Source organism: Vanrija pseudolonga, chromosome 2 (genome assembly GCF_020906515.1).
Source record: "Vanrija pseudolonga chromosome 2, complete sequence".
NCBI lineage: Eukaryota > Fungi > Basidiomycota > Tremellomycetes > Trichosporonales > Trichosporonaceae > Vanrija > Vanrija pseudolonga.
Window position 1 is genome coordinate 2,986,140 of NC_085850.1, and position 25,936 is coordinate 3,012,075.

The following is a 25,936-nucleotide window of genomic DNA, read 5'->3' on the forward strand; positions in this document are numbered from 1 at the left end:
CAGCCCGCCCCCCAACTAACGCCCCGAGCTCGTCTCTCTCCGCAGCCGCGCGCCGGCCACAACCGCTCTCGGGCTCGCGCAATTTGCATACAATCACAGTAGCGTTCAGCTCAGCCGAACGACAGGAAAAACAGGTACAGATGTTTAGTGGGTAGTACAAGGACATGGCAACTGCCTAGGCGGCAGTAGAGACGGGGCGCAGCATGGCGGCCCGCGGCATAGGCATCTCGTCGTCCTCCTCCTCGACCTCCTCGACGCCATCGGGCGGCCAGTCGTCGTCGTGCAGCACCTCGGGCGCGCCCCAGCCCTCGACGAATCGCTTGGGGCGGGGCAGCGCCTCGGTCGTGCCATACTTGCTCTCGACGAGCGCCGACAGCATCGCAGCAGTGCCCGACGCCGACCTTCCCGTGCTGCTCATGGCGCTCGAGGGACGGGGCGTAGTCGGGCCCGTGGACGAGTCGGAGGGCGGAGACAGCTGAGAGAAGCGGTGCAGGCGGCCTACAGGAAGCGAGGGACGCTTGAGCAGACGGCGGCTGGCGGGAGGAGGCACGGCGCTAGTCCCGGCGGCAGCCTTGCGAAGGGTAATCCGGGCGACTGTGCGGGAAAATTCTTCCTCTTCGCTCTCGCTTCCGCTCCAGCCCAGGGACGTATCCGCCTCGCCGTCGACCGACTTGGCCTTGTGGGACGACGACTGAACCAGAAGACGCGACGATGACGGAATCACGTGCGAGCGCAATGCCGCGTTGAGCAAGGGCAGGCTGAGGTCTGGGGCAGGGTTAGTTGTTTCATCCAAACAATACGAACGCCGGAACACACTCACCGAGGTCGCTCTCAGAGTCAGACTCCTCTGGTTCGCGGTACGACGACCACTCAGCCTTGCGTGGGGTCGCGTGCGCAAGTTCGGCCACCGTGGGGCTAGGGGGCGCCTTGCTAGTGCGAGGGAGCGGCGGGGGCGCCGGCGAGTCGGACTGGCGCTGCATGCGAAGGTCGGCAAGCGAGCTTTGCAGACGAAGCAGACGCTCTGTTGCGCGGGTCTTTGTGGCAGGCGAGTCGGTTGGTGTGGTAGAAGTCGACGACGGCTCGCGACGGCGAACTCGGGGTGCAGGCTGAAGACGAAGTTTGGATGGTTGTGACATTGACGACGTCGAGACGACCTGTGTGTAGTCGGATGAATCCGCAGACTGCTGGTACTTGGACAATGTGGCGAGGTCGGGCATTTCGGGGAGCTCGGGAGCGTCTGCATCATGCGCAAACACCATGGGAGAGGTGCGCGGGGACGAGTAGATGTCGTCCGGGAAAGACGCAGTGCGGTCACCGCCTGGCGATGGCGGCGACAGCAGCAACGAAGTCATGGACGGCGCCGTGAGGGTCGAGGCCAGCGACGCACGGTGACTCGAAGAAATGAGAGACGGGCATGTCGAACCCCACGAGGGGACGGGCGACCGTGGCTTGCGGCTCTTGCGCGCCGGCGGCGTAGCTGTGACACTCGGGGTAGTAACGTGCACTGGGGCACCGCGGTGGTCTTGCGTTGCCACTGGCGACGATGTTGACGACGAAGATGAAGACGACGACGAGGTCATGCTCGACACGGTGGAAGGGACCGCGCTGGCCGAGCTCCGCTTGACCGTCCGCGACGCCTTGTTGCTGTCCCAAACATCGGCGGCGTTGAACGAGCTGTCGGACAACCGCGCAAGGGCTGGCGACAGGCGGGGATACCGGAGTGTCTGTGGACGGAAGTCAAAGTCGTTGGCCGAGACGGGCCGCGTGATCATGAGTGACGACGAGGCGACCCGCTTCAATGCCGGTCTTGGCATCTTGCGGAGGTCACCATCGGCAGACGGGCGGCGAGCCTGGGCAGGTGAGCCGGATAAGGAGCCGGCAGCGGCAGAAGCAGGCCGAGCAGGCGGCGTGGGCTGGACCGATTGAGGGCGATGCTTCTGGAGATCGGCGGGGGCGGCAACGTCGACCTCCTCGCGAAAGGACACTCTGGACCGACGCGTCTTGACGCGGCCGCCGCCATCTGATGGTCTTGACGGCGGCGATGTCGGAGGGGCACTCTTACGCTGAGGCTTGGCCGACGAGACGAGAGGGTATGGTGGGAGCGGAGGAAGGGGAGGGAAAGAGAGGCCGCTGGGTGTTGGCGGCATTGAGGAGGATGATGTTGTTGTGGGCGTCGGGAGGGCCGAGGAGGCGGCTGGCGCCAGCGCCGATGCCGATATTGTTGGGAGAGAGGGTTTGCGGAGGATGGAAATGGGGGACACTGGGTGAGGGACAGCGTGAGGCAGAGACGACGAGCGTTCAGGCTGTGTGGAGTGAGAGAGTGAGAGTAGGTTGCAACGAGTGTGATGGGCGGCAGGCGACGACAGAAGAGGGGGCAAGTGCGCGGCGTGACGAAAGGATGCGCAGGTGGTGAGCGTGATGGGTCGTGTCGATGCGGCAGTGGTGGTTGTCGTCGTCGTCGTTTGTGCGTCGTGTTGTTGCAGGATATGGAAAGGAGGCGTTTATCGTGGTCAGTGCACGTTACAGAAACAAGAAGGGGGAAGGGGGAGGTCGCAGCGGGCAACGAGGAGACGACCCTCGAAACACACCACTACAACACACCGGCCTTACAATCACAAACTCACCTTTGGCCGAGATGCAATCGCCAATGTCGACGGCCCGGGTCCAGCTCGCGCAGAAGCGTGCAGCAGCGTCATTTTTGTGTGTTGTGCGTGTTGTGTGTGATGTCGTTGGGATACAAGTCGAGATGTTGCCCAAAGTTGTTTGGAGGGGGAGGAGGTCCAACACGACCTGTCCAAGGTTGTCGTCGGCGACCGCGGCGAGGCAGCGGCCGGTGAAAAGAAGTATATTGCAGAAGGCCAGTTGCCCGTCTGGGTGAGCCTCGTGCTGCTTGTCGGTGCGGCTGCGAGTGAGCTACAACTTTACTAGGCCGAGACAAGACTCGTCCTAGTGTTGGCCGGAGGATGCGGAGGAGGCGGAACGACAGAAGGGGGGAGCCAGGGTGGGCCAAATGGCGGTGGCGTCGGCGGCGCCGTCGGTGGCTGAGAGTCGAGACGAGAAGAGCGACGGGGTATGCGGCGCGATTCAAACAGCCGGCCGGTCAGGCAGGAGGGTTATCGGGGGGCCTCCTTTTTTAACGTGGGCAAACAGTCGGCTTTGCCAAGACGTGTACGCTCAATACGAGGCGTGCGTCGAGCGCGCGGTGGACGTGCAACGAGGCGTACTGAAGAGCGCGGCGCGCGGCGCGGCGCAGCGTAGGCGAGAGAGGTGGGGGAGCGGCGCAGGTGTGGCTGAGGCACCGCAATTGACTGGCGTGCGTGCTCGGCGTACTCAGCGGAGACAAGAAGAGGTGGCGGTGATGGTCGGGGTGGTGTCGGGGGTCGTGCGCGTTGACGAGCAAACACTGCTCGATAGAATGAAAGAGTAAACTCTCAAGTGCGTGTGTTGAAAGCACAACCTAAGCTTGTGTTCACTCAAGTCACGTCCAGCGTTCTGCGCGCACACACACAAGGGCGGGGGGTAGTGTGGGAGGACGTCGAGGTTGTGCCTAGTGTACCTGTTGGTAGCTGTCACGGGCGGGCGAGGGCGAGGAGTGGCCGGGAATGCCACAGAGCGGAGGAGGGGTACCAGGGCAGCAGACAGGGGACCTGTTGACGATGCCAATAGTCGTCGTTGGCTTGTCGTCGTCGTAGCTTTGGATCGGTCGTGTTGACAGCAAAACCTTCAAAGGGACTACACCTAGTCTGGCAGTTGTTGAAAGCAGGCGTCTTGTCTGTTGCTGCTGCTGCTGCTGTTGACCTTTGTTTCTCTTGCTCCTCTGGTCGTTCTGACACTCGAACAAAAGGGGGTTCTCAGGACCTTGCGAAGGGGGACTGGTTTCTCATCATCGGCCTCACTGCCTCGCTGCCATCTTGAGCGCGCAGCCCACTGCTATTCGGCCGTTCCCGAGCTAACGAGCTGCTATTACGATCCTTCGTTTCAACACCACCAGGACCACCAGGACATCTGTTTGTTGTAGCGAGCAAACCCCCTCCCGCTCATACAAGCTGTACGTACGCGTACGTCAAGGCCCAGTACATCGCGGTAGAATGGGGCAGCCAAGGGTGACCTATCCACCCGGCCGGCCCCCTTCCCGCCAACCAAGGTCGAAACGTTGCCCTGGACACAGAGTGTCTGCTCTTGTGCCTTCAGTAGCGGGCGTGACACTTGGTGCAGGTACGTTTCTGGGCACCGGGCGACGATAGACCCTTCATTTATGCACAACAGCCGCATCTCGGGAGGGGAATTTCGCTGCATACCGGCGGATGATTATGGCATGGTCGGAAATAGGGGGCAGGGCCACACGACGCAAGCAACGACCCAACAGCCTGATCGAATGACGAGAGGAACCCGAGACCCGTCCCAGCTCTATCCAACCCACTGTTCGACTGGCCCAGGGTTCACCACTGTAGAGACCGCAGCGGCGAAGAGCAAAAGCAGAGAGCCCAAAACCTCCTCCCTGGGACGCAGCTTACTTGCCCGGCGGATCGGCATCGACAGTGGCATACGACGCTCGTTTTGTGCAGGGAGCGGCTCTTTAACCTGCCAAGGGAGGCCAGGGGGTTGGTGTCGATGGGTAGTCACGCCGGTGGTCTACAACCCCGCAGCCCTTCGCCCCAGTTATTCCCTCCCCCCCGGACACGCAATGCTGACGTTTGACGGATGGCAAGGGAACACGGGTGTGCTGGTGCAAGCCAGTGTTCCAGGAGCCTGTGACAGGAGCCGCAGATCGAAACCAGGCCAGTCACTGCGCGTGCACGCATGGTCCAAGGCCCCGACCATCACGCAGGCAGATAAAGACGTGACGAGTGCGTGGCTGTCTCCCGTCCTCTCCCCAGCTATGCACATTCGTTGGTTACAGCGACACCACCGGACACTGTGATCGCGGGTCGTGAGGAAGAATGTATTATTCTCACGGCAAATGCAATGGGCGGGCTAGTGGAGAACACAACTCGACGACGGCGTACTCTACACACGACGCACTCTCCAGCCCCCGTGCACAGCTCGCACACTAGCGGGAAGCAAAGGAAGCTGATGCTCGCTCGCGTGTTGGTCGCTATTCTTCTGGGTCATTGACCGCTGCTCCCGCCCCCGCACGCACACTACGGGGGTGTCAGTTCTCGGGGGTGAGTACTGGGGTGAGTCGCCTGGCGAGCGGGAATGCCCTTCAGATGGAGATGGATACGCCGGGTGCGTTCTGTAAGGACACTTCTTGGCATCATGCTTGTGTAAGTGAGACATGCTGTCATGCTCTAGACGGCGCGTATAGTAGAACGCGAGGGCGATTACACAGATCCGATCCGCGCGCCGCCGCCGCAATGCACCGCGGGTGGATCAGGAGGTCGCATCACTAGCAAGCCCACATCGGGCACAAGTCTGCGCGCGCACGCGGGGGGTGCCGTTGTATGTGGCGTTCTCGCGCGCTGCTGTAAGCCCACTAGCGCGTCGGGTCGCCGCGAGCGCCTCGTACAAACTGACTGACGGACTTGGACTTACGGCGCGAAAGTCGGCTCGCCCACTCGCGTGGATCCCTTGCTCGAGGCTCTGCCGGCTCTGCTGGCTTTGGTCTGTTCGGCGGCGAGGGCCACACGCCACCGGCATCTACTTGTGCACGCACGCCGTCACCGCCGCCCCCGCCGCCGCCGACGCCCACCCCGATCGTCATCACGGAAAGGGAGATCTAGCCAGCACCTAGAAATACCCATGTCGTAAGAGGCGAAATAGGGCCGCCGGCTGTTCCATTTTATTCATTTTCGAGGGTGGTCGGTCGCTGTCGACGTCTCGGTCGGCGTCGTGCTTTTGGCCTGGTCCGAAAACAGTCTCCCTGTGCATACGAAAAGCGCAGCACACTTGTTATGTAGATGATGTGGGCCGCGGCATGCACCACGTGTGCTAGTTGCAGATGGCTCAGGCCCGTCATGAGCTGGTCAGACAGTTTAGTCGTTTGCGTTAGCACCAGTTGTTGATTGTCAGTTTTTGGCAGGTCGGGTCGTCCGTGGCGTTGGTGGCGTTCAGGTCAATCAAGGAATTGGGATCACACATCACGTGACTAGGCCACGCGGATACCACGCGAATAACGAGTGTCATCCACGTGCCAATTATCACGTGACATCCTAACCCAATGACGTTCCATCTTGACCTCCACTCGAATCTTGACAGCCGGTGGTCAAAGTGGATTTCAGTGACGACGAGAACGAGGAAGGAAGACGGCGATTGGAACAGGCCCCCCATTACACCCCATCAACCATCACGACACAATGGGACGCAAGAAGCCCTTCTCACACAAGCAGAAGAAGGCCCAGCTGCAGACCACGCGGGCGAGGAAGCGCGGCGACGAGGAAGAGGACGGGCGGCAGGCGGGCAGCACAAGACAGCCGCGGCCGCTGCCATCGCGCTCGGCGCCAAAGGGCCCGACGCTGCGCCTCGAGTCGCGATTCATCTCCCTCCCGCCGCACTACCTCGAGCGTACGCGCGACCTCGCCTTCTCGACCCCGTTGGAACGCCCGTTGCCCGGCAGCGCCGCCGTGTTCCCCGTCGAGCTGGTGACCCGCTCCCCAGCCACCGGCAAGCTCGTCATCCCTGCGCGGCCAAAGTTCCGGTATGGCCAGACGAAGAAGGAGGTCGAGAAGAACGAGGAGGGCGTGTACAAGAAGTGGCTGGGCACGACGCGCGCCACCCTCGACGAGTGGGTCCTCGGCGAGGGCGACGACGGGTGGCCCGTGAGCCCGAGCTGGTTCGAGACGAACCTCGAGGTGTGGCGCCAGCTGTGAGTTGGGCAAACCATGGATGCGGCTAACTCCCAGGTGGCGCGTGACAGAGTCTTCGGCGATCCTGCTCCTCCTCATCGACGCGCGATGTCCGCCGCTGCACTGTCCGCCGAGCCTGCGCACGTACGTCAAGGCGCTCAAGCCCAGAAAAGAGGTCATCTTGGTCCTCACCAAGGCGGATTTGGTAGACGCGGGCGCCCTGGCAGGGTGGCGTACATGGCTTGAGGAGTGGTGGACGGAGGGGGATGAGCCTGGCGCCGTGTCCAATGTCCAGGTCGTCGCGGTTTCGAGCTACGACAAGGCCCTGCTATACGGCGAAGGGAGGGCGCGGCACCGGCCAGCGATCCCGATCTCGGCCCGCGGAGAGCTCGTTGAGGCGATCAAGGCGGCACACGCGCGGCTCGTCACGCCGCCTTCTTGGGCGGGTGACGACTGGAAGCCGGGTGTGCGGGCTAATGTCGATTGGGGGACGCTTGCCGCTGAGCCAGAGGTTGCGCCGATCCAGAGCGGGGGTCGGAGGAAGGTGAAGCGCGAGGATGCGGAGGACGGCGCGGAGGGTACCGACGGCGCGGCGGATGAAGAGAGTGGCGAGGAGAGCGAGACAGAGGAGGCTGAGGCACACCACCACCGCGACCCGCAGTCTGAGCCGCTGCCAATCGGCCTGATCGGACAACCGAACGTTGGCAAGTCGTCGCTCCTCAACGCGTTGCTTGGCACCACACGCGTGCGCGCGTCCAAGACCCCAGGCAAGACCAAGCACTTCCAGACGATCTTGTGGGGCCCAGCGCGCGACATCAAGATCATCGACTGCCCTGGGCTTGTGTGTCCCTCGCTCGTGCCGATGGAGCTGCAGGCCATGGCAGGGAGTGAGTGGTTCTGTCAGTGCCCCGCTGACGCCAGTCCTGCCCATCTCGCAGATCCCGTCGTTGCCGTCGTGCATCTACTACGTCGCGACGCGCATGCCGATCGAGGACGTCTTCCGCGTGCCTCCGCCTGCTGAGGAGGAGGTCGTCGTGGATAAGCGCACGTGGCGCGGCGAGGGGCCACGGGCAGTGGAAGCCAAGGGCCACACTTGGACCGCGGGCGGGATCATGGAGGCGCGTGCCGTCGACCGAGGGTTCTGTGAGTGGCCGTGGTGTGACAGCGCTGATGGGGCAGTGACTGCAAAGGGTGGACGGCCGGACACGAACCGCGCGGGGAATGCAAGTGAGTTGTGCGCTGCGCACCCGTCTAACGCCAGTGCTCCGGACAATAGCAGACGGACGCGTACGCTGGGGCTTCTGGCCGCCAGGGAGCAGCGAGGAGGCACTCGCCGCGCGCGAGGGCAAGGGGGTGTGGCTCGAGAATACCCCCGAGCTGGATGACGAGGAGGCAGGCGGGGAAGAGCGGAGCGAGGAGAGCGAGAGCGAGGATGACGAGGCTAGCGGCGTCGGGGCAGTGCCTGGGAGCGACAACGCCGAGGAGGAGGAGGAGGAGGAAGAAGACGAGAGCGAGAGCGAGGGCACGGGCTTCGCGGTGCAGAACACGCGGAGCTTCTTCAACGCGCTCAGCTTGGAGGGGAGCGACGAGAGCGAGACCGAGGAGAGCGAGAGCGAAGAGAGTCTGCCGCCTCACACGCCGTTGTAGCAGCGCGCGACGCGTGCGCCACAAAGCCACACAGCCAGCCCATCCATCCCATACATTGCACACACACACATAGACGCAAAAGCATAATGCGCCTTCTCGCTGCGACGCTGGTGCACGACGCCCCCCTTCAAATCACACACGTCGCAAGTGCGTGACAGGGCGAAAGGCAAACTGTAAACCCCAGGCCCTCCCGCGTTCCAGCGGACACTGACGGCGGCCGGAGGTAATAATCAAGCGAGCGGAGCGGCGTCGTCGTGCGTCTGTGGCACCCGCAGTAAGCAAGCAGCACGCACGCACGGCGGCCAGTCGCGCATATGCATATGCGCCGTTGGAGTGGGGCGCGCGGCGTCGTATGCGGCGCGGCAGGTACTCCATTCCATTCGGATAATTGTACATTCGTTCCCCATCACAATGACACATGACCCAAGCAAGACCCAAGAACCAAGACGCAAGACCCAAGCCGTCTACCAACTGTCCGCTGCACCGCGCACCGACAAGCTATGTCCGCCGTGTCCACCAATCCCACCGTCCTAGCCCAAGCCCTCCACCGTCGTAGCAATCGCAGAGCTGCCGTGACTCCCTGGCTGGCCGCTTACGACCCCAGCCAGCTGCTCCAGAAGTCGCCCCCCGCGTCCGGGAGCACCGCGTTGAACGGGTCCACGTCCGCGTCCGCGTCAGCTTCCTCTCCGGCCTTGTCCTCCTCCCCGTCGCCGGGCATGGGCGCCACGACCCCCCGGACGACAGTCTCCCCGGGGGCCGGGAACCCGCTGAACACGCGTCTCGAGGGCCGGGGGACGTGGGGGCCACCGAACAGGACGCGGGGGTCGATGAAGCCCGTCTGGACGTGTGGAGCGGGCGGTGCGAGCTCGGCCCCGGCGCTGGCACCCGGCGCTCCCAGCACTGAGGAGGAGCTCCGCGAGCCCCCGGGCAGAGCCGCCGCTCCGAGAGCCCCTGGGCCCGTAGCCAGGACAGGCTCAACGCCCTCCCCGAGAGCAGCCTGCGCGCGCGAGCGGCGCGATTTGCTCTTCCTCTTGGGCTTCGGGGCCGGGGGCGAGGGCAGCGCGGCCGGCGAGATCTCCGGACTGACCAGGTCGACGATCATGCCTGGTGCCGGTGGGGGCTGGAGCTGGAGCCCGCGCGGGGGAAGGGGCAGGTTGTACACGCCCCGCTCGGCGACGCGCGCGGCCGTCTCTGCCGCGGTGGGGACGCGCGGCGGGGCCGGGTACGTCGGGGCGGATGGTGGTGTGGCGGGGGGTGGGTAGTGCCACTGCTCGGTGGGCGCGGTGATGGGCTGCGGTGGGGGCTGTTCCCACTGCTATGCTTCCGGCTCCGCCTGTTGGGACGTACCACCCTGCCACACCGGCTGCTGCGCCCAGGCCGCCGCGTCCGCCTGAACCGGGCTCATCATGCTAGGCGCCACCGCCGCGGGCTGGACCCACATCTGCGTGTGCGGCTCGACTTGGGGTGTCGCCATGCCACCGTGCGACCCTGTCTGCTGAGGCGGCAACATGGGCACCGTCTGCGCCGACGCCTGGGCCTCCGATGCGGCCGGGGTCGACATACCACCCTGCCACATGGGCTGCTGCGCTGGTGGCGCCGTCGGAGAAGGCTGCACCCACTGCTGCGTGTTGGACTCGACCGGGGTCGCCATGCCACCTTGCCACACGGGCTGCTGGTGAGGCGCAGACTGAACTGTCGCCACGGGCTGGACCGACCCCTGCGAGCTGGACTCAGCGGACATCGCCATGCCACCCTGCCACGCTGGCTGCTGGCCACTCGGAGCCGCCGCCGCTGGTTGACCCGAAGGCTGCGTGTCGGACTGGACCGGCGTCGCCATGGCATTCTGCCACACAGACTGCTGCTGCTGCTGCTGTTGATACTGCTGCTGTTCCTGCTGCTGCAGCTTCTGCTGAGGCTGCTGATGTTCCGGCGGCGCCGTCGTCCCAGCCTGTACCCACGTCTGCGTGTTCGGAGTCGCCGCGTTCACCCCACCGCCCTGCCACCCTGCCCGCTGCCCAGGCAGACCCATCGCCGCGGCCTGAATCCACGCCAAGTGGTCCGCCTCGCCCGGCGGGGCAATGCTACCCTGCTGCACCTGCGCCGCTGCCAGCTGCTCGGTGAGCGCGGCCACCAGTTGGCTCCCCGTGCCCCCTGCACGACGGCGAGCGGGGTCCGTCGCGTGGAAGAGCTCCATGTGGTCCATGGCCGCGTAGCTCTGCGCCGCGGCCAGCATCTCCGGTGGCACTGGGGGGTGCATCGTGGACGCTGGTGGCTGGTTGCTTTGGGGGACGACCGCGCCGAGCGCCTGAGCTGGCTGTGCGGCCACGTACTGCTGCCACTCTGCCAACGCGAGCTCGCCCAGCTGTGGGTTGGGGCCCGCCACTGCCTGCGGCGCCTCCGCGGCTTGGGGGGCTGCCTGGTTCGCGGGGGCAGGCTGGAGCCGCGCGGGGAGCGCGGGCACGGCGAACCCCAAGTCCTTCACGGGCGCCTTGGCGAGGCGGCGGAGGCGCCGCTGCGTTGTGGCACCAGGCGGCACCGATGCCACTGCGGGGGGCTGGGCAGAGGCGGCCTGCTGAGCTGAGGTCCGCTGACTGCTGGCGACGGCGGAAGAGCCCGGGGCCGAGGGGGGGTCAGTCCCTCCTTCTCCCTTTCCAAGCGCACGCAGCTGCTTGCGTTTGGACGACTCGGAGGTCGGCGGGGGCGGCCCCATGGGACGCGAGAGCGGCGCGTACGTGTACAGGTCGCTCGGGGTCGCCATGGACGGGGGCTGGGCCTGTGGCGGCGGCACGTTGTGGGGCGGGGGCTGGGAGTGTGGCGGCGGCTGGGGGTAGGGCGCTTGTGGCTGTCCGACCTCGATATGAGCGCCATCTGCCACTCGTCCGAGGGCACGGTAGTGCTTCTGCTTGGATGAGGCAGCCGGGGCCGGGTTCGCCGGTGCTGCGGACTGAGCTGGAACCGGCAGAGGGGCATGTGGCGGCTGCGAGTGCGGCGGCGGCACCGCAGGTGGCGCCATGGGGTGTGGCGCCGTCGCGCTGAGCTCCGAGGGAGCTCCTTCTGCCTCCCGACCGAGGGCACGCCAATGCTCCTTCTTGGAGCCCACGGGAGGCTGCGGCGCCGGCAGAGGCGGCATGTTGAACGCGAACGGCGACGGACTGTCGGGGTCCTCCTCTGGACGCACGCTGGCTTTGGCTCGGCGGGGGTTACCTTCGTGTCGGCGCCTCGGACGCTGTGTCGTCGCCGCCGGTGCCGATGGTATTTCGTACTTATCGCCGAAGCGGTTGACGAAGTCCCACTGAGCCAGCGTAGGCTCTCCCTCTGCCGCCACCATCTGCGGAGCCATCGAGTGCTGCGGCGGGGGCTGGGAAAGCACGAGCGGCTGGCCCTCCTCCGCTGAAGCAGTCGACTCGGCCCGACGCTTTCCCCGGCGGCGCTCGCTCATCGCCTGGAGTGGCGAGGACAGAGGAGCTTGCTGGGGGGGCCGGGGAACAGACTGCGGGCTGACGTGGGGCTGCTGTGGTGTGGCAACCTGCTGGGAGGAGCTTCCAGGAGGCCACGACCTGCGCAGGGGCCACGGCTGGCCCGCCCCCACCGATGGGAATGTCGCTTTTGCGGCACCGGCCGCAATGGCACCGGCGAGGCTGGTCCGCTCCAGGAGGGTACGGTACGCGCGTTTCTTGTCCTCCACCAGCTCATCGGCCTGCTGCCACGCCACGAGAGCCTTGTCCCACAACCTGCGAGTCTCTCCCTCAACCTTTTGCGAATCGTCGACGGAGCGCTGGACTTCGTCCAACTTGGTGATGGCAGCCGTGAGCGCCTCGTTGACCACCGCAGCCGACGGCCTGGTGTTCTGGACAAGGGTGTCCCAGGCGCTGTGGGAGCGCTGCAGCTCCCCCGCGGCGGCCTGCACGTCTGCGACCATGGTTTTGGCCTCGGCACGGACAGCTTCCAGCTGGACACTGATGGCCTCCTGCACCTCGCTGGCCCCGCGCCATGCCTGGGACGCAGCAGCCTTGTCTACGCCATTGCGCGCTGCCGTCCGGTAGGCCGCCGTCTTCCGGCCGAGGTCTTTGTCGGCGGCGTCTGCAGCGATGTCGAGGCGTTTCCACCGCTCCTCGACGTCACTGTATGCCACGTGACGGGGCCCGAAAAGGGTCAGCGCCTCCATCACCTTGCGGCAAGCGGGGGTGATCGATGCGTTCGCCCGCTCCACGAATGTGGCGACGGCGGCGCCTGCCATCCTCCTTGCCGCCTTGGCTTCGCCGAGGGCCATGGACCTCTTGAGGAGGTGCTCATGGGCCTGGTCCTTGAGCTCCGCGCGGCTGGTGAGCGTCGCACTGGCTCGGTCCCGCGCTTGGACCGCGCGCTGCCACTCGTCGTAGGCGGCGACGACTTCGACATCGTCCGACCCCGGGCCCTCGTGGGTGGGGAACGCTGGCGTTGTGGGTGCCTAAGGGGGCTGTTAGGAAACTCCTGGGGCCAGGCGGAGACGACTTACGTCGGGCTGGTGCGTCTTGGGCCTCTTCCCCGCGGGAGTGGCGGGGGTTGGGGTTGACTGGCTGAGGTGTCGCTTGCTAGAGCTGCTCTCGGCGTTGGACATGGTGATGTTGTGTGGGGGGATGGGTGTACTGGATGTAAGAAGGAGACAGTGAGTGTTGGGAGTAGTGGGGATAAGTTGGACAGCAAGAGGAGGGTTGCAGTGCGTGTGTGGCCAGACAGGTTGGATGAGGGGGCGAGAAGACAGGGAGCGAAGCCACGGCGTGTGTGTGTGTGTGTATGTTGCACGGTCACGCTGCCATCCTGCGAGTTGCGCGCCGCCCGACAGGGATACGGTGACGGCTACAACGTGCTGGTCGAGGTGGTAACACCTTTGTGCAGACGCTTCTATGCAGACGACAGCTCGCGCAGCATGGCCACACAAGGTGTGCGTGCACCAAGTGCTCGTTTGTGGCAGTGTGGCGGTCCACTGGCCGAGCCAAAAACCGCCCACCACTCAAATCCCGTTCCCGCCGCGAAGGTTACATTTCGACAATAGACGCGGCTTATGATGCTACATATCATCTTCTACAGATCAATGTATTATCTGACAGATTCTTTAGCCACAATAGAGACTGGGTCCCCATGCGTTAGCGCTGACGTGTCGGGGAGAGAAACCAACTCACTCACTCAACAACAAGCATGGCGGTGAATCACGAGTGGGGACGAATTGGCGGGGGTATCAGATCGAGGGTATATGATCGAGGAGAGAATGCGCAGGGTAGGGCGAGGAGGTTGCTGGAGATAACAACTAGGGGTGGAACGAGCGCCCGCTCCTCGTGCCGCGGGTGACAGGCGTGTTCATCTCCTCAACGCGGCGGTCGTCCTCCTCGATGTCGACCCACTTGTACCCGTTCGAAAACAGCTTCGTACCGACCAACATGTCGGGGTCGATCTCACGGGGGGCTTCCTCGCGCGCCTTGCGGTTCACCTCGGCCTTGAACTTCTTGGTCTGCTTCGTAGCCTCCTTCAATTGAAGGCTGGCTTCGTGCTGCAGCTCGGCGAGCTGCTGGACCTGCGCGAGAAGCTCGTCCTGGCGCCTGAGCGCCGAAGCGTAGTCGGTCGGCTCGAGGGGCTCGAGGGGCTGGTCAACCGCCTGTAGTCGTGTGAGCGGGCGGGGGAGGAGACAAAACCCACCACCTTGACGTCGCGCTCCTCCTTCGGGGCCTTGTCTGCCTTGGGACGCTTGGATCCGGCGACGTTGATGGGCTTGCTGTTGTCCTTGGGCATCGCTGACGGGTTGAATTGAGTGATGAGGAGGGTGAGGACAATTGATGAGGTGGAAGAGACAAGTGAGCGGAAACCAGCGCCGACTGGGTGAGGTGAGGTGTCAGCGGCGAGACGCGTCCGGGTGAGTAGGACGCGCCGGCGTCGCCGCTCGCACGGCGGGGCGCAGCGCACACAATAGCAGGGCCGACGAGGTGGCCGAGTGCGAGATGGTGCCCGCCGGCGCCGCCTCAAGACACACCCCGCACGGGCGCCGTGGGGCGGCGGCGGTTGAGTCACCACGCCAGCCCGTTGCTGGAGTCAGTAGCGAGTGCCGCACCCCTGGCATCATATAGGCATGCCAATGCTCGGGTAACGGTTAAGCAATTGGTTCAGCACTGGAGAGACGATGGGGTCATGGTTGGTTGCATATGGCTTGAGGGTGACGTGTAGGTGCAGGCAGCTTGTGTTGTAGCGCTACTAGCATGTCAGTGTCAATCCTCTGAGTCCACAAGACCTCCTTGACAACTCACGTCGCTCCTGAGCGCCAGCAAAGCAAATGGAATGGTAGGGAGATGCCAGCGGCGGTCGACAGTGCCACCGATGATAGTGGCGAGGAGCGGGCCCTAGTCCGACGTCCGGGGGCGACCAGCAGGCCACTTCCCCTTCTCGTTCCGGCGTTTCTTGAGCGAGGCCTCGTCGTCGTCAGCCTTGTCCTGAGCGAGGGAGATGCGCTCGGTCTCCTCGTCGGCTTCGGCGCGGTACCGCTTGCCACTCCGCGTGCCCCCGCTCGTGACCACGCTCTTCTCCCGCGCGACCCGGCGGTCGTCTTTGTTCTTGTCGACCCACTCGTAGTTGGTCCAGACGCCGGTGCCGCGCAGTCGTCCTGTAGGACGCTGGTTCTGAGACTGAGGGGTACCCGTAGGGGAGGTATCGGGGGCGTCGTCCTCGTCGTCTTCCTCTTCCGCGGCGGCGCCGTCGAGGTGGCGGTCGTCCTCGTCGATGACTTCCTCGTGGAGGTCGTCGTCCCGGGAGCGGTCGTCTTGAATCCCATGCCACTCCTCGTACTCTTCCTCGACGTCCCTACCCTCTTCTCTATCGAACTCCTCCTCCCGCTCCTCCTCGCTCCGACGGCGCCACTCCTCCTCGTACGCTTCTTCCTGCAAGCGCTCGAGTTCTTCAAAGTAGGGCCGGCACTCTTCCTCCCGCTGCGCGTCCCACGCACACAGGCGGAGATTCTCGACCTCCAGGACCTCGAAGTCGGTCTTGCGCTGGAGACGCCACAGGTCCAACCTTTCGTCGGGCGTAAGGAGGTAACGCCCAGGCTCCTCCGGGGCGGCGTCGGTGGGGACTCGGGGGTGACGGTGGTTGGAATTGCGGCTGCTGCGGACTTCGGAGCCCTTGGCATCAGCATGTCGATCACCGTAGCAGCTTCTCACTCTAAGACGGTCCTCGTTGTTCATTGTTGCTGGTGCTGGGAGAAAGTGCAGTGACGATGACAGGCGAGGGCGGAACGTTCAGTAGTAACTGTTGGGTTTGTTGACTGAGCGAGTGGATAGTGAAGAGAAAGGATGGAGAGCGAGCTGGGGAATGGAGCAGGGGGGATGGGGAGCAACAGGAATCCAAAGGGAGATGGCCCAGCGCATCTGGCGTGCAGTCGGCCTCATGTGTGCGCGTGGGGCGGTGTGTTGGATGGAGGGGGGGGCTGCGGCGTCGGGGGGGGGGGGGGGGTTGCACCGTCCAGCCCTCGTCGCCAATGGCCAGTCAGTGTGCTTCGGTGCGACGACAACAACACATTCATATGATTACAAAGCGACAAGGAATATGGATAGAGGCTCATGGTTCATTTGAGCCGGGTACAACGGAATAACAGACGTCTTGACTCGCCGGAGGAGACCCCAGGCTGTGGACGGTTGTCAGCCCGTTGCTCCCAAGCTTCGGAGATGCAGAACTTACTGCCCCGAAACACCGTCAGTAGTCGACACCAGTGGTGCTGTCGGTCGGGCTACAGCGCTGGCAATGAGGATGCCAGCCGCGACGACCCCGTCGTCGGACTTGGTGTACATGTCCGTGGGGATGGCCGTGACGTACGAGTGGCAGACGTCGCAGTTGTGTGTGTCGGGGACCGGCTTGGCGTTGGGGCGCGCGCACGCGAGGGTGCACTCGGACGCGTGGTGGGCCCTGTTGCGGAGTGCGGCCTCGCGGGCGACGAGGCGCGCCTTGAGCGCAAATGCGTCCATGTACTCGAGGCGCTTGGTCTCGGCGTGGACCTCGGCGTCGCCACACTCGGTCACAGCGCGCTTCCATGCCTCCTTGTTGTCGTTTTTGTCCTCCACCTGGGCGATCAAGTCTTCGGCGCTCATGGATTCGGCGAGCTGCTTCTCGAGCTCGGTGACGGGGGCGCGGCAGGCCTTAGACGACTCCAGCATGGCCGCCTTGGCGGCGTCCCGGCGCACCTTGAGGTCCTTGACGACCTTGCTCGCCTCCTGCCACTCGCGGTATGTCCGCTCCACCGTCTCAAGGACAGAGAAAAGGGGGTCACGGCGGACCTGTGGCATTGGTGTCAGCGGACGCTGGGGGGGGCGAGTGGTGGAGAGGAGTACTTACCCTGAGAGCCAACTTGGCCGCTTCCTCGTCCTCGCCGGCCGGGTTGGGAGGGGCGTAAATGGGGTTGAAGCGCGCAGGCTTGGTGGGAGCGGTCTGGAGCTTGGGCATGGTTGTGTAGGAGTGTATTGGGGTGGGGTAGCAGTGTGTTTCTAACGCGGATAAAAAGCAAAAAAATATACGAGGTCGGATGGAGCTGACCAACGAGAGAAGGGAGAGAGGAGTGGATGAGGAGACGGTTAGCAATGCAGGATGAGGCAGATATACCTATGCCTGCAGCGCCATGATGGGTGCAGCAGGCGGCGGTGATGCAGCGTGGGAGGGCATGGCGAAAGAGGGCAGACACAACGAGGAGGGGTGGCACTCCCCCTCGCACCCAATTACACAACACCAGCTCCGCACCAACACCGCCGTTTTGGTGCGAACGATTTCGCAGGCCAGGAGTGATGCATGCAAGAGTTGTACGCACGAGGCTACGACGAGGGTATGTACTTGATTGTTTGTTGATCACTGGCCAAACTGAACAGTGGCTACGGGCTTGTTATTGACCCTCGGAATCGGCCACTGGAGCCCATCACTGCGCTTCGGGGTGTCGCAGCTATCGTGGCCGCCATCGTCGACGCAAGTGCCAAGGTCGCCGCCGCTGGGCTTGTTGTTGATACTGGGAATTGGCCACTGGAGTCCATCACTGCGCTTGGCCGGGTCGCCGTTGGTGGGGCTGCCACCGTCGTTGCGAGAGGCAAGTTTACCTCCCTCCGAGTCCTCTCCTTCGTTGGGGCCATCAGTGTCGGTGGTCTCGACAACAGGGCCGACAGAGGCGTCGCCGCGCGGGCCATCGATCTCGCCCTGCGCGTACGGGTCGGTGCCGTTCGTTCTGGCCTCATTGGCAGCCGCCAGCCTCTTCATGAAGACGCGGAGGCGCTCGCGGCGCACCCTTTCCTCTGTGGCGCGGACGGCGGCTCTCACCGCACGGGAGCGTGCCAATTCTACGGCGGCGGCCAGCCTCTTCTTGAGGGCGAGGAGGCGCTCGCGGAGCACCTTCATCTCGGTCATGAGGTCGACGAGCCTCGTCGCCGGGGAGGGTACCGCAGATGTGGCAGCTTGGAGGGAAGGCTCCATGGAGGAAGAGGGGCCGGTCTGGGGCTTGTCGTGGTTGACCATGGCTTGGAGGTTTGAGAAGGTGGGGAGAGAAAAGTGCGAAGATGAGTGGAAGAGAGGACGAGAGTGTTGTTGAGACGAGGTGATGACAATGCATAATATGAGGCGGGCAGTAATGAGTCGGACAAGCAAGGCCACAGTGATGGAGGTAGGTCGACACATGCTGCCTCGAGAAGGTACCTGGAGAAAACAACCACTGAAACAACAGCGGCACAGCAGTGGCCCAACATTGTCCGCCACGACGAACCGACAAAGTCAAACGCAGCTGTGGCACAAGCATCCTCAACTTATCGCACAGCTGCAGTCTTATGCATCTACTTCTACATGACCTGCACAGAGTGCCACCCAGCGAGCGGGTCGGAGACTCCGCCCGGTTTTACTCCCGTAATCAGATAACACACAACCCACAGACTCGCGTCCTGGATTGACAACATTTCAACATTTCCATCGGCCGACGCCGCGCGCACCGCAGCAGCGACTTTTCTTACACGTCGACACTGCTATCTGCTGTTCGTCTCTCGCCACCCACGTACGCCAAGATGAGCGCCGAGGTCAAGACCGAGCCGGCCCCCGCGGCCGTCGCGGAGGCTACAGCACCGACTTCCGGACACACTGCGCCCGATGCAGTTCCGACTGCCGAGCCCGCGACCGTCGCCACCGGAGACACGCCCGCCGAGCCCGCGCCCGCTACCGCCGCCGAGCCAACCAAGGCCCTCACCTCCACCCCCGCCGCTACCGCCGCACCGACCTGGGAGTTGACCCCCGACACGCCCATCGCTGCCTTGTTCGCCCGCCTGCCCGCCATCCTTTCAGCCGCGGAGCACCCGCACATCTGGGGCGTGACGCTGTCCGCCGCCGAGCCGGCCGCCTTCTCCACACTGCTCGTGCTGCAGAAGTACCTCCGCAGCGTGGCCAACGATGTCGACCAGGCCGCCGCGGCGCTCGAGAAGACGCTGCGCTGGCGCAAGGAGTTTGGGCTCGACGCTGGGGCCGACCCGCGCGAGTACGGCGCCGACTTTGACGGCCTGGGATACGTCACGACCGTTGGTGTTGGCGCCGGCACGCGCGAGGTCGTGACTTGGAACGTTTATGGCGCGGTCAAGAGCCTCAGCGCAACGTTTGGCGATCTTGATCGGTGAGTGAGACAGACGTTGGGAGGCGAGAGCCAGCTGACACCTTGGACAGCTTCCTGCACTGGCGCGTCGCGCTGATGGAGCGCGCCGTCGCGCGTCTCGACCTGGCGCACACGAGCACCCCGATCCCCGACTACGGCCAAGGCGACGACCCGCACCGCCTCGCCCAAGTGCACGTGTACGACGGCGTGTCGTTCCTCCGGATGGACCCGCACGTCAAGGCGGCGTCCAAGGCGACCATCGAGCTCATGGCCGCGCACTACCCCGAGACGCTGAGCCGCAAGTTTTTCGTCGGCGTGCCGCTGCTCATGAGCTGGGTGTTCTCCGCCGTGCGCCTGTTCATCTCGGCTGAGACGGCGAAGAAGTTTGTCGTGGTCAGCTACATGGCCAACCTGGCGCCCGAGCTCGGGGATAAGGCCGACGTGCCGGTCGTGTTTGGCGGCGAGGCGGGGAGCCTCGCTGAGCTTGAGGCGCGCGAGGGGGCAGAGAAGGCGACGGCGACGGCGTAGGCGTAGGCGTAGGCGGTCTTCTGTTGTTAGACGTGATAATGTTCTTCTGGGGGTAGTGGCCCCTTCGCTAGATGCAGTGGTGTGTAGACTCTGAGGCTCGTCAGATTGCTTCGGGCCGAACACACACGTCGGGCCAATCGGCACAGGCCACTCGTCTGCAGTAGCAGCCATGGCCACTGCCTTCTTCAAATTGCCACTCAACTGCCAGAGTACTGTCATCAGCCAAGCAGCGGCGGAGGTCCGTGGATCGGCGGCGCCGATTTCATCTAGCAGACACGACGATATGATGATGGCAGGCTGCCAAGCAATGTCAGTCGCCGTCAACAAGTCAGCAATCATCAAATTGTACCGACAGTCAGCATCATCAAATTGATTCTCGGCTACTTGGCGTGCAGCAGTCAGTAAGATGTCGAGCAGGCAGTCCAACACGCCCAGCACGTTCCACGTCCACTTGCATGCATACTGCACAACGTGCATGCGACATATCGCCGCTCAAACAGCGCCGCCGATAACGCCTGCCTGCTGCCTCGAACATCAAATTCCCACCAGGCGGCACCATCAAATTGGCCACTCCAATTTGATGACGCGCGAATCAGAGCCGACCAGCAACAACATAAATCTCTGTGGCTCGCTCTCATCAGTGTCGGTCCGTCGCCAACAACCACAGAGAATGCACAGCGCGACATCGACAATGAGCGTAAAGGACATGCCGGTCAAGGAGGCTCCGCAGGAGCTGCAGCAGGCGACGCTGGCGCCTGCACCAACCCCGAAGTCTAGTGCTGGTGAGTCCTCCCTTGGTTGATCCGCCGGACCCGCTCACACCACAGCACGTATCGCCTCGGGACTCGGCTGGATCGACCGCCTCCTCCCCCTGCTGATATTCATCGCCATCGTGCTCGGTATTGTTATCGGTGCGTTATTGGTGTGTATACGAAAGGCTGACCCGCAACAGGCAAGTACGCCAAAGATGTGGACAGGGTGCTCGAAGGCGCGAGCCTGAACGGCGTGTCGATTCGTGCGTGCTGAGCGTGTGGTATAGGCTGGTAACTGACCTTTTTAGCTATTGTCGTCGGCCTGCTCGTCATGATGTGGCCTATCCTCACGAAGGGTGGGTGCAACCGAACCACTGACGAGGCCGTTCTGACACTTCTCTCCCAGTGCAATACGAGCGCTTTCCCGCCATCTTCTCGAGTGTGCTCATCTGGAAACACATCGCCTGGTCCCTGCTAATTAACTGGATCATCGCGCCATTCGTCATGCTCGCGCTCGCGTTCGCGACGCTGCCCGACCAGCCGACGTTCCGCGACGGCGTGCTGCTCGTCGGGATTGCGCGGTGCATCGCCATGGTGATGATCTGGAGCACGCTCGCGGGCGGCGACACAAACTACTGCGCGATCCTCGTGATTATCAACTCGGTCCTCCAGATGGTGCTCTTCTCGCCCATGTCGCTCCTGTTCATCAACGTCATCAGCAAGGGCTCCATCCGGCTGCAGTACGGCAAGACGGCCATCGACGTGCTCATCTACCTCGGCATCCCGCTGCTCGCGGGCGTGGTCACGCGGTTCGGCATGCGCGCGCTGCTCGGCGAGAAGCGCTTCGAGGGCCCGTTCTTGACGTGGTTTAGCCCGCTCGCGCTCATCGGGCTGCTGTATACGTGAGTGGGGTAGTCCGACCCTCTCTCAGGTCGTCCACTGACGCACGCCCCAGCATCATCCTCATCTGCATGCAGCAGGCGACCCGTATCCTCTCGCACATCGGCATCGTCTTCCGCGTCATGGTTCCCCTGGCGCTCTACTTTGCCATCATGTGGAGTTTGGTGTTTGCTCTGTTCAACTGGCTGTCCCGCAAGCGCGGCATCGCAGCGGGCTACGACTACGACAAGGCGGTCGTGCAGTCGTTCACCGCGGCAAGCAACAAGTGAGTCGGCTCGAGTGTGACGGCGCTGCCGGTGTGGACGAGGCATGCTGACACCTCGCTTCAGCTTCGAGCTCGCCATCGCCGTCGCCGTCGCCGTCTTCGGCGTAGGCTCGGACCAGGCCCTAGCCGCCACCCTCGGCCCGATGGTCGAGGTGCCAGTGCTGCTGGCGCTGACGTACCTCTCCGTCTGGTTCCAGGGCAAGCTGCGCTGGGGCACCAAAGAGGAGAACGAGGCGGCTGCCGCGGCTGCGGGCGCGCCGGCGCCAGTGTAGTGCACACGCACGGGTGTGGACTGCGGCATCATCTATCACTGTGTATAATACTATAGAATGCATGAGTCGGGCAACACAAGGACAAATACACGGACAAGGACAAGGCCGGCGACAAGGACAACTACCCCCTCCTTTGTGGCGCTGCTCGTCCGCCCGCAACGGCGAGTGCTCCGCGTCTCCCCCTTGTTGTCGAGCGCGAATGCTTCTTCGCAGCGGACACGAGCAGGTACTTATGTAGGAGGAGGACAAGGGAGCGTTGCTGTCGTCGTCACGACCTAAACACCACCAGCGGGACTGCCAGACGCCTGCCTGTCTCGAACCCCCCGCCCCCCCCCCCCCACCCCCCGCCATGCCCGCCAGCCCATCGCCCACAGCAGCCCCAGCCACGCCGCGCGCAGACACCCTAGCAGCCGGCTTCATCCCGACGCTCACGCGCGCCAACGTGCGGCAGTGGGCCGCCGGCGTGCGGTGCTTCCTGACATGGACGCGGGGGGTATCCTCGACCGGCGCGACACCGAGCCTGGGCGGCGGAGTACCGCACCTCCTCCGCCTCCACACGCCCCGCCCTCGCTGCGTAGCGACGAGTCGACTCGGGTGCAGCCTTCCTCCTCGCCTGTCGTCGACGCGCCGCGCGTCCACATCCTCCCGGCTACGCCTGCGCGTGCGGGCGCGCCGCCATCAAGCCCAGCGACAAGCCCGACGACGATGGACGCACACGCCGAGGCGTGTGCGCATGTGTCCGCGCTCAACAGCGACAGCGAGGACGACGGCGAAGACGACGAGGGCGACGCGCACGCGACAGAGACGCCGATCAACGCGCGCCCAGCCGACGCGCCCGAGATCGCCGGGGACCACATGCCCTCCGGCCCGGGCGCGACCCCGCTGGTCACTACGCTCGCGGTGCGGCGTGCAGCCTGGACGGCGTGGGCCGCGAAAGAAGGCAAGGCGCGGCGCGTGATCCGCGCAACGGTGCAGGCGGGCGACTATGCCGAGATTGCGCGGCTGTGGTGCGCTTTCGACCAGTACAGCTACCTGCAGCACAAGTATGCGGCATGATGACAATGCGACGAGAGAGTACGTTACCGCAGCGTCGCCGCGTCACGCTTTAATAGCCCTTGCTTCCCCTGGCTCATTGTTGCCAGTTTCCGAGCTTACCCCTTGTGGCGGCGCGGAAATCCGTCAGATCATGACACCACGGTGTAAACCTTGGTCCCCTTGGCAAAGTAGCACTCATCTGGGAGTGGCCCGAGTGGGGGTGATGCAGGGCAAGGGGGCAGCAGCACCAAGCATGCGACGCTGGACCTGCTTGCTCATAGCTGTTGCTGTCGCTGTGGGGTGGGTCAGTCTGTCGGTGGGGCCAGACCCTCGCCGCCGCCGGTGTCAATCGTCGCGGCGCTCGTTGCTCTCCTTGACTCCCTTCCCGACCTCGCCGCCCGCGCGCAGATCCATGAACCGTGCTCGTCGCTCGCCTCCTCCTCGAGGCATGTGCGCTGCCCTCGTCCCAAACTTTTCACGCCGTTGCACAACTCGTCTCAACAATTGCTCACACTCGTTTGCACCCACTCACTCATTCCCCGACAAGCCGCAGCCACACCTTGGGCCCGCCCACTAGCGTTCGTGTGGACCGCGACCTGCCAGATCTCACTCACTCGGCTGACACTTGGCTGAATAGACTGCCTGGCTTGACCGAGCACACATCCGCCCGCTGCCGCCTCTCCTTCCCTGTCCTAGCAGCAGGGCAAGCAAGACACACCCGACTCGGACAACTCGGATCTGGCTCGGTCCGACGGAGTGATTGAGCTGCACAGAGTAAGTGAGTGAGTGGCAGGTGTCGGAGCCTGGGGGGCGACCTCGCTGACATTGTCTAGGCCGAGTGCCATCCGCCGGCACCTCCCCGTGCCTGCCGCCGGCTCGGTCCGAGCCCTCTTCCCTCCCCCTCCCCTTCCCCTTCCTCCCGCCATGAGCGTCGACATCTCCAACCTCATCACCAAACTCGCGCTCACTGTCGACTTTTCCGGCTACGAGGAGTGGGCGCACTCGATCGAGGGGCTGTCGCTCATCTGGGGCATCCAGCCGGTGCTGCTCGGGGTCGAGCGCGAGCCGTTCCGGCGTGGCGTCGACCCCGAGAACCCCAAGGACCGCGGGGTCGTCTACCCCGCGTCCGAGGTCGCCGGCGTGCATCGCCCGCGGTCAAACGCGCGCGCGCCCAACCAGCCGACATGGAACGCCGACATGCAGGCCCAGTGGACCGACTGGCAGCAGCGCGAGAACCGTGCGCGCGGCCTGCTCATGATGACGGTCAAGCCCGACATCCTCGCCCAGATAAAGCACCTCTGGTCGGCGTACCACATGTGGCTTGCGATCGGCAAGATCTTCAGCCGCGCATATAAGAAGAAGCTGACGTACGGCCCTGTCACGGCGCCTGCGGCCCTCGTGCTGCCCTCGGCAGCGCGCCACCAACACCACCACCACCACGACTCGGACGCCGAGCGCACGCTCAGACGCGCAGTGTCGTTTGCCGTCGTGCAGGTGCCTACCCAAAATGGCGGCATGGCCCTCGTGCCGGCTGAAGGGTTCCCCTACGCCGTCGCAGCACCGATGCAGCAACAACAAACGCCGCTGCAGCACCAGTCCCAGCTCCAAGCGCCATTCGCGCCGTCGCCCACGACGACGCCAAGCCCCCAGCCCACGGCCACACCTACGCGTCCGACCTCGGCAATGTCCGGCACGGCCAGTGTCGGGTCGCCCGAGATCCACCACCACCAGCACGAGCAGCACCAGCCGACGACCACGCCGCCGGGCGAGGCGGCGGCGGGCGGCGTGAGCGCAGACGGCGGCGTAGCGGCGTCTCGCGGGCCTACCCCTGCGCCGCACGCGCACGCGCCGGCGGCGACCGCCCAGCCATCGACGCCAGCGATCGGCACCGCTGCGGCAGCGGCAGCGGCAGCAGCAGCAGCCTCCCCGTCAACGACGAGCTCGCCCAACCCCGAGCCCACTTGGTCGCCTCTATCCTCGCCCGCGTCGTCGGCGGCCTCGTCCATGCCCACGGTCGACAACACGCCGACCCACAGCCCGAGCCACAGCCCCAAGGCGACGTTCGTGCCGCTCAACGACGACGGCGCGGCGCCTGCCGCCGCTGCTGCTGGGCGCTTCAAGGGGTTCCGCAACTTTGGCTGGATTTAGGGAGCTGTTTAGGGCTATTGAGTCGGATTCGGGTCGGACGGACAGACGTCGTACGCAGCGCCCGTGTAAATGTACCATAGGATGTAACTTTTTTCCAAGAGACAATAGAGAATGCTGCGCTGGGTCAGGGCCTGGGCAGGTGGGTACTGGGTGCTGGGTGCTGCGCTGTTACACGTTGTACCCACCCACCCACCGAACGCCACGCTCGGTCAGCGTCCCTCGGCGGGCAGGGCAGCTGCAGCAAGTAAGCACCGACGGATTTGTCTCCGGCCAGCCAGGCAGGCAGCCCAGGCGCCCCGCCCCGCCCAGCCGCCAGCCCGGTCAACCGAACACACTCAAAATAACATTCCGCGATCGTGACGGCAAAGACCACTAACCCAGCAGCGGCGGTCTTTAAAAACAGCACCACCACACTCGACTGGCGCCAGACAAGACCCACTTGACACTCTGCCCACTGTGCGATGCGCCCGACGCCGACGCCGACGCCGACGACGCCGCACAACACTCCACGACAATGCCGCGCGGACGCTCAATAGACCACAGCCTGACGCCGACGCGCAGTCTGATCAACCAGCGCGACTACCGCGCCAGACGGGCAGCCAAGCTGGTGAGTCGAGAGCTTGAGGCTTTTTACGCTAGCTCGGCGGCGCTGACCAACCCCCTCCGCAGAAAGAACTAGAGGACGCCGTCGTGCGCCTGACCTCTGAAAACACGTCGCTCCGCGCCGAGGTCGCCGAGCTCCGCGCGTGCGTGCCGTCGAGCTACAGCCTGACGGCGGCGCAGCAGGGCGTGATTGACGCTGCGCGCGCGCAGCTGCTGACTGCGCTGCGCGGTCTCGACAGCCTCGACCCGGCAGCCGTCGCGGCGGCCGGCGGCGGCGGCGGCGGCGCGGGCGCACCGGCAGCCCAGCAGCTGCCGCCGCCCCCGTCGCCTGCGGGACCAGGGCACTTCGTCGCGCCGTCAGTGCACGGGAGCGACGTCGTCGGCGC

The 25,936-nt window shown here is 64.5% G+C and overlaps 9 protein-coding genes across 10 annotated transcripts; 3 read left to right on the plus strand and 6 right to left on the minus strand.

Annotated features, from left to right (window-relative positions):
• Positions 1-67: 67 nt before the first annotated feature.
• On the minus strand, positions 68-2,900 carry LOC62_02G002908 (uncharacterized protein). Its single transcript, XM_062769432.1, has 3 exons — positions 2,625-2,900; positions 821-2,303; positions 68-765 (listed from the first exon to the last, which is right to left on the minus strand). The coding sequence occupies exons 1-3, from the start codon at positions 2,694-2,696 to the stop codon at positions 176-178; spliced, it is 2,145 nt and encodes a 714-aa protein (XP_062625416.1). The 5' UTR covers positions 2,697-2,900; the 3' UTR covers positions 68-175.
• A 3,396-nt stretch (positions 2,901-6,296) lies between these two features.
• On the plus strand, positions 6,297-8,432 carry GNL1 (Guanine nucleotide-binding protein-like 1; the record flags this gene model as incomplete). Its single annotated transcript, XM_062769433.1, has 5 exons — positions 6,297-6,805; positions 6,843-7,672; positions 7,707-7,928; positions 7,965-8,012; positions 8,047-8,432. 5 exons carry the CDS (start codon positions 6,297-6,299, stop codon positions 8,430-8,432), a joined length of 1,995 nt encoding a protein of 664 aa, XP_062625417.1.
• A 592-nt stretch (positions 8,433-9,024) lies between these two features.
• LOC62_02G002910 (uncharacterized protein) lies at positions 9,025-13,029 on the minus strand (the record flags this gene model as incomplete). Its single annotated transcript, XM_062769434.1, has 3 exons — positions 9,025-9,623; positions 9,780-12,879; positions 12,928-13,029. The coding sequence occupies 3 exons, from the start codon at positions 13,027-13,029 to the stop codon at positions 9,025-9,027; spliced, it is 3,801 nt and encodes a 1,266-aa protein (XP_062625418.1).
• A 687-nt stretch (positions 13,030-13,716) lies between these two features.
• LOC62_02G002911 (uncharacterized protein) lies at positions 13,717-14,195 on the minus strand (the record flags this gene model as incomplete). The annotated part of the gene is made up of 2 exons (XM_062769435.1): positions 13,717-14,061; positions 14,103-14,195. The coding sequence occupies 2 exons, from the start codon at positions 14,193-14,195 to the stop codon at positions 13,717-13,719; spliced, it is 438 nt and encodes a 145-aa protein (XP_062625419.1).
• Positions 14,196-14,797: 602 nt separating this feature from the next.
• Positions 14,798-15,634, minus strand: LOC62_02G002912 (uncharacterized protein; the record flags this gene model as incomplete). Its single annotated transcript, XM_062769436.1, has 1 exon — positions 14,798-15,634. The coding sequence occupies one exon, from the start codon at positions 15,632-15,634 to the stop codon at positions 14,798-14,800; it is 837 nt and encodes a 278-aa protein (XP_062625420.1).
• A 489-nt stretch (positions 15,635-16,123) lies between these two features.
• Positions 16,124-16,886, minus strand: LOC62_02G002913 (uncharacterized protein; the record flags this gene model as incomplete). The annotated part of the gene is made up of 2 exons (XM_062769437.1): positions 16,124-16,720; positions 16,779-16,886. 2 exons carry the CDS (start codon positions 16,884-16,886, stop codon positions 16,124-16,126), a joined length of 705 nt encoding a protein of 234 aa, XP_062625421.1.
• Positions 16,887-17,282: 396 nt separating this feature from the next.
• On the minus strand, positions 17,283-17,936 carry LOC62_02G002914 (uncharacterized protein; the record flags this gene model as incomplete). The annotated part of the gene is made up of 1 exon (XM_062769438.1): positions 17,283-17,936. One exon carries the CDS (start codon positions 17,934-17,936, stop codon positions 17,283-17,285), a length of 654 nt encoding a protein of 217 aa, XP_062625422.1.
• Positions 17,937-18,377: 441 nt separating this feature from the next.
• SFH5 (Phosphatidylinositol transfer protein SFH5) lies at positions 18,378-19,796 on the plus strand. Its single transcript, XM_062769439.1, has 2 exons — positions 18,378-19,068; positions 19,119-19,796. Exons 1-2 carry the CDS (start codon positions 18,473-18,475, stop codon positions 19,573-19,575), a joined length of 1,053 nt encoding a protein of 350 aa, XP_062625423.1. The 5' UTR covers positions 18,378-18,472; the 3' UTR covers positions 19,576-19,796.
• Positions 19,797-20,097: 301 nt separating this feature from the next.
• On the plus strand, positions 20,098-24,947 carry acr3 (the record flags this gene model as incomplete). 2 transcript variants are annotated; one of them, XM_062769440.1, is made up of 7 exons in its annotated part: positions 20,098-20,357; positions 20,403-20,486; positions 20,528-20,590; positions 20,636-20,683; positions 20,734-21,229; positions 21,283-21,492; positions 21,557-21,843. In XM_062769440.1, the coding sequence occupies 7 exons, from the start codon at positions 20,156-20,158 to the stop codon at positions 21,762-21,764; spliced, it is 1,311 nt and encodes a 436-aa protein (XP_062625424.1). The 2 variants fall into 2 exon arrangements, with proteins under 2 accessions (XP_062625424.1, XP_062625425.1); XM_062769441.1 differs by lacking the exons at positions 20,098-20,357; positions 20,403-20,486; positions 20,528-20,590; ... (2 more) ...; positions 21,283-21,492; positions 21,557-21,843 and adding exons at positions 22,826-22,838; positions 23,686-24,584; positions 24,756-24,947.
• Between the last annotated feature and the right edge of the window lie 989 nt (positions 24,948-25,936).